General features: G+C 51.7%; 1 protein-coding gene across 1 annotated transcript; it reads left to right on the top strand.

Moving 5' to 3' along the window:
* Window positions 1-1,382: 1,382 nt before the first annotated feature.
* On the top strand, window positions 1,383-3,321 carry LOC142072348 (uncharacterized). The gene is made up of 2 exons (XM_075129023.1): window positions 1,383-2,272; window positions 2,661-3,321. Exons 1-2 carry the CDS (start codon window positions 1,693-1,695, stop codon window positions 3,200-3,202), a joined length of 1,122 nt encoding a protein of 373 aa, XP_074985124.1. The 5' UTR covers window positions 1,383-1,692; the 3' UTR covers window positions 3,203-3,321.
* The last annotated feature ends 3,072 nt before the right edge of the window (window positions 3,322-6,393 follow it).

Below are 6,393 nucleotides of genomic sequence, written 5' to 3'. Positions count from 1 at the left end.
ACAAAACTTCCCCTTTTTCAACCAGATGACCATGAATGATATCACTCTCCTGAGGATAACACAGAAAGATAAAGACCGAATGTTGCATGAATGCGACCAAAACCCGGGACCATTCCCTGCCATGCTTTGTGCTGCAATGATTCCAGACTACTTGCTACTGGCTTGGCGTGGTAAACTGTCCTACTGTGGAGGACAAAATAAGGCAGCCCTCCCCAGAAACCTTCTGCAAAGGCTTTCAGAGTACTTCTAGGAGAACTTCATGGAGATGTCCCTGGAGGATTCCCGCTCCATCCCCAGACACGTTAAACTTTTCCAGTAGCTGTACTGGCCGCAAATGCATCCCAATTCTTCAGGGCAAATTAAACACAATTGCTTTTAACCCCTGTAGTGTAGTTACAAATATGCACTCACCAGAGGTGCCTTCCTGCCTTCAGGGTCTAGGAACAATATGCCCTGGGAGGGTATTGGCGCCAGGGTAATTTGATAGGTCCTGGCTGCCGGGGAGAACGGATTCTCCGCTTGTCTGCTGCGCATTCTCCTCCTCCTCCTCTTATTCATCCACAAAATGCTCCTCCATGTTGTGTGAGGCTGCCACCTTGCAGGGGTCCACGGACAGTGGTGGGGTAGTAGTAGGGTCCCCCCCTAGAATAGCATGTAGCTGATCTGGGGCTCTGACCTGGAGCGACCGTTTGCCTCCTTAGTCTTTTGGTAGGCTTGCCTGAGCTCCTTAATTTTCACACGGCACTGCTGTGTGTCCCTGGTGTAGCCTCTCTCCACCATGCCCTGTGCGATTTTGGCGGATATATCAGCATTTCTTCTGCTGGATCGGAGTTCTGCCTGCATAGATTCTTCTCCCCACACAGCGATCAGGTCTAGTGTCTCCTTTGCACTCCATGCTGGAGCTCGTTTGCGATTCTGGGACTGCGTGGCCACCTGTGCTGCTGAGCTCGCCATGCTGAGCGAACAGGAAATGAAATTCAAAAGGGCCTGGTGCTTTTCCTGTGTACCTGGCTAGTGCATTGGAGTTGAAAGTTCTGTCCACAGCAGTCACATTGGAGCACTCTGGGATAGCTCCCAGAGGCCGATAGCATCAACTTGCACAGCGCTGCATCTACAGTACCCCAAATTCCACCCAGGAAGGTCTATTTTAGCACTACTCCCCTCGTCGGGGAGAAGTACAGCAGTCGATTTTAAAAGCCCTTTAGGTCGACGGAACTGGGTTGTGTTATACAATTGACCTAACGAGGCTAAATTCGACCTAACCTCGTAGCGTAGACCAGGCCTTACACACTATAGCCTGGTGGTTAGGGCACTGGTCTGCAATGCAGGAGACTAAGCCCTGGTCTACACTAGGACTTTAGATCGAATTTAGCAGCGTTAAATCGATTTAAACCTGCACCCGTCCACACAATGAAGCCCTTTATTTCGACTTAAAGGGCTCTTAAAATCGATTTCCTTACTCCACCCCTGACAAGTGGATTAGCGCTTAAATCGACCTTGCCGGCTCGAATTTGGGGTACTGTGGACACAATTCGATGGTATTGGCCTCCGGGAGCTATCCCAGAGTGCTCCATTCTGACCGCTCTGGACAGCGCTCTCAACTCAGATGCACTGGCCAGGTAGACAGGAAAAGAACCGCGAACTTTTGAATCTCATTTCCTGTTTGGCCAGCGTGGCAAGCTGCAGGTGACCATGCAGAGCTCATCAGCAGAGGTGACCATGATGGAGTCCCAGAATCGCAAAAGAGCTCCAGCATGGACTGAACGGGAGGTACGGGATCTGATCGCTGTTTGGGGAGAGGAATCCGTGCTATCAGAACTCCGTTCCAGTTTTCGAAATGCCAAAACCTTTCTGAAAATCTCCCAGGGCATGAAGGACAGAGGCCATAACAGGGACCCGAAGCAGTGCCGCGTGAAACTGAAGGAGCTGAGGCAAGCCTACCAGAAAACCAGAGAGGCGAACGGCCGCTCTGGGTCAGAGCCCCAAACATGCCGCTTCTATGATGAGCTGCATGCCATTTTAGGGGGTTCAGCCACCACTACCCCAGCCGTGTTGTTTGACTCCTTCAATGGAGATGGAGGCAATACAGAAGTAGGTTTTGGGGACGAAGAAGATGATGAGGAGGAGGTTGTAGATAGCTCACAGCAAGCAAGCGGAGAAACCGGTTTTCCCGACAGCCAGGAACTGTTTCTCACCCTAGACCTGGAGCCAGTACCCCCCGAACCCACCCAAGGCTGCCTCCTGGACTCAGCAGGCGGAGAAGGGACCTCTGGTGAGTGTACCTTTTAAAATGCTATACATGGTTTAAAAGCAAGCATGTGAAAGGATTACTTTGCCCTGGCATTTGCGGTTCTGCCTTTGCAAAAGGTTTCTGGGGAGGGCAGCCTTATTTCGTCCTTCATGGTAGGACACTTTACCACTCCAGGCCAGCAACACGTACTGGGGAATCACTGTAGAACAAAGCATTGCAGTGTATGTTTGCTGGCATTCAACCAAAATCCGTTCACGCGGTGGGAGGAGGCAAAATGCGACCTTGTAACGAAAGCACATGTGCTATGTATGTAATGTTAACTTTCAAGGTTTACCCTGAAAGAGTGTAGCCACTGTTTTATAAAATGTGTCTTTTTAAATACCGCTGTCCCTTTTTTTTTCTCCACCAGCTGCATGTGTTTCAATGATCACAGGATCTTCTCCTTCCCAGAGGCTAGTGAAGCTTAGAAAGAAAAAAAAACGCACTCGCGATGAAATGTTCTCCGAGCTCATGCTGTCCTCCCACACTGACAGAGCACAGACGAATGCGTGGAGGCAAATAATGTCAGAGTGCAGGAAAGCACAAAATGACCGGGAGGAGAGGTGGAGGGCTGAAGAGAGTAAGTGGCGGGCTGAAGAGAGTAAGTGGCGGGCTGAAGACAGGGCTGAAGCTCAAAGGTGGCGGCAGCGTGATGAGAGGAGGCAGGATTCAATGCTGAGGCTGCTGCAGGACCAAACCAGTATGCTCCAGTGTATGGTTGAGCTGCAGCAAAGGCAGCTGGAGCACAGACTGCCACTGCAGCCCCTCTGTAACCAACCGCCCTCCTCCCCAAGTTCCATAGCCTCCACACCCAGACGCCCAAGAACACGGTGGGGAGGCCTCCGGCCAACCAGCCACTCCCCCACAGAGGATTGCCCAAAAAAAAGAAGGCTGTCATTCAATAAATTTTAAAGTTGTAAACTTTTAAAGTGCTGTGCTTAAAGTGCTGTGTGGCATTTTCCTTCCCTCCTCCACCACCCCTCCTGGGATACCTTGGTAGTCATCCCCCTATTTGTGTGATGAATGAATAACGAATGCATGACTGTGAAGCAGCAATGACTTTATTGGCTCTGCAAGCAATGATTAAAGGGAGGAGGGGAGGGTGGTTAGCTTACAGGGAAGTAGAGTGAACCAAGGGGCGGGGGGGTTCATCAAGGAGAAACAAACAGAACTTTTACACCGTAGCCTGGCCAGTCATGAAACTGTTTTTCAAAGCTTCTCTGATGCGTACCGCGCCCTCCTGTGCTCTTCTAACCGCCCTGGTGTCTGGCTGCGCGTAACCAGCAGCCAGGCGATTTGCCTCAACCTCCCACCCCGCCATAAACGTCTCCCCCTTACTCTCACAGATATTGTGGAGCACACAGCAAGCAGTAATAACAGTGGGAATATTGGTTTCGCTGAGGTCTAAGCGAGTCAATAAACTGCGCCAGCGCGCCTTTAAACGTCCAAATGCACATTCTACCACCATTCTGCACTTGCTCAGCCTGTAGTTGAACAGCTCCTGACCACTGTCCAGGCTGCCTGTGTACGGCTTCATGAGCCATGGCATTAAGGGGTAGGCTGGGTCCCCAAGGATACATATAGGCATTTCAACATCCCCAACAGTTATTTTCTGGTCTGGGAATAAAGTCCCTTCCTGCAGCTTTTGAAACAGACCAGAGTTCCTGAAGATGCGAGCATCATGCACCTTTCCCGGCCATCCCACGTTGATGTTGGTGAAACGTCCCTTGTGATCCACCAGAGCTTGCAGCACTATTGAAAAGTACCCCTTGCGGTTTATGTACTCGGCGGCTTGGTGCTCCGGTGCCAAGATAGGGATATGGGTTCCATCTATAGCCCCACCACAGTTAGGGAATCCCATTGCAGCAAAGCCATCCACTATGACCTGCACATTTCCCAGGGTCACTACCCTTGATATCAGCAGATCTTTGATTGCGTGGGCTACTTGCATCACAGCAGCCCCCACAGTAGATTTGCCCACTCCAAATTGATTCCCAACTGACCGGTAGCTGTCTGGCGTTGCAAGCTTCCACAGGGCTATCGCCACTCGCTTCTCAACTGTGAGGGCTGCTCTCATCTTGGTATTCATGCGCTTCAGGACAGGGGAAAGCAAGTCACAAAGTTCCATGAAAGTGCCCTTACGCATGCGAAAGTTTCGTAGCCACTGGGAATCGTCCCAGACCTGCAACACTATGCGGTCCCACCAGTCTGTGCTTGTTTCCCGAGCCCAGAATCGGCGTTCCACAGCATGAACCTGCCCCATTAGCACCATGATGCATGCATTGGCAGGGCCCATGCTTTCAGAGAAATCTGTGTCCATGTCCTGATCACTCACGGGACCGCGCTGACGTCGCCTCCTCGCCCGGTATCGCGTTGCCAGGTTCTGGTGCTGCATATACTGCTGAATAATGCGTGTGGTGGTTAATGTGCTCCTAATTGCCAAAGTGAGCTGAGCGGGCTCCATGCTTGCCGTGGTATGGCGTCCGCACAGAAAAAAGGCGCGGAACGATTGTCTGCCGTTGCTCTGACGGAGGGAGGGGCGACTGACGACACGGCTTACAGGGTTGGCTTCAGGGAGCTAAAATCAACAAAGGGGGTGCCTGTACATCAAGGAGTATTTCAGGCAGGACTGCACGGAGGGTTCCAATAAGAAATGGTGCACCTAAGTTATCGTTGTTATTGGAACAAGGAGGTTAGCCTGGCCTCTGATTGATACATGGCTAGATTTACCTCGCTGCACCTTCTCTGTGAGTGACTGCAGTGTGACCTAGAGGAATGAGTCCCCTAGACAGGGGAGGAGGCAAATGAGTACAAAACAAATCTGGTCTATTTCTTGTTTTGACCCACTCCATCTATCTTTTACATCTTTGGCTGGCAGCAGACGGTGCAGAAGGACTGCATGCCATCCACATCTCATGGCTGCTTGGCAGAAGATGGTACAGTACGCCTGCTAGCCATCCCCATCTCTTGCCTGCCTGGCAGAAGATGGTGCAATACGACTGCTAGCAATCCTCATCTCTTGCCTGCCTGGCAGAAGATGGTACAGTACGACTGCTAGCAGTCCGTATCGCCTGCCTGCTCACCATAAGATGGTTCAATAGGACTGACTGCAGGACTAAAGAGAATGACCTGGTCAAGTCACTCCAAATTTAGTCCCTGCGCCCATGTCTGCCCAGGCGCTCCCAGCCGACGCGGCCAGGAGCACCTCGGACACGATGAGGACGACTACCAGTCGTATTGCACCGTCTGCTGCCAGAAGGCAAGGGGTTGCTGCTACTGTGCAGCAAAGCCGTACCGCGTCTGCCAGCACCCAGGAGACATAGGGTGACGGTTACCTGAGCGGGCTCCATGCTTGCTGTGGTATGGCGTCTGCACAGGTAACTCAGGAAAAAAGGCGCGAAATGATTGTCTGCCCTTGCTTTCACGGAGGGAGGGAGGGAACGGGGGCCTGACGACACGTACCCAGAACCACCCGCGACAATGTTTTAGCCCCATCAGAGCGCTCCATTGTGACTGCTCTGGACAGCACTCTCAGATGCCCGATTGTTTGCCATTGCTCTGACGCTGGGAGGGGCGCTTACAGGGTTGGCTTCAGGGAGCTAAAATCAACAAAGGGGGTGGCTTTACATCAAGGAGTATTTCAGGCAGGACTTCACAGAGGGTTCCAATAAGAAATGGTGCACCTAAGTTATTGTCCTTATTGGAGCAAGAAGGTTAGCCTGGCCTCTGATTGATACATGGCTAGATTTACCTCGCTGCACCTTGACTGCAGTGTGATCTAGAAGAATGAGTCCCCTAGACAGGGGAGGGGGGGGAAGCAAATGAGTACAAAACAAATCTGGTCTATTTCTTGTTTTGACCCACTCCATCTATCTTTTACATCTTTGGCTGGCAGCAGACGGACTGCATGCCATCCACATCTCATGACTGCTCGGCAGAAGATGGTACAGCACGACTGCTAGCAGTCCGTATCGCCTGCCCGCTCACCATAAGACGGTTCAATAGGACTGACTGCAGGACTAAAGAGAATGACCTGGTCAAGTCACTCCAAATTTAGTCCCTGTGCCCATGTCTGCCCAGGCGCTCCTGATCGACCTCACAGA

This window comes from Caretta caretta, chromosome 6 (genome assembly GCF_965140235.1).
Source record: "Caretta caretta isolate rCarCar2 chromosome 6, rCarCar1.hap1, whole genome shotgun sequence".
Classification (NCBI taxonomy): Eukaryota; Metazoa; Chordata; order Testudines; family Cheloniidae; genus Caretta; species Caretta caretta.
This window is presented reverse-complemented; position numbering and strand designations above follow the sequence as displayed.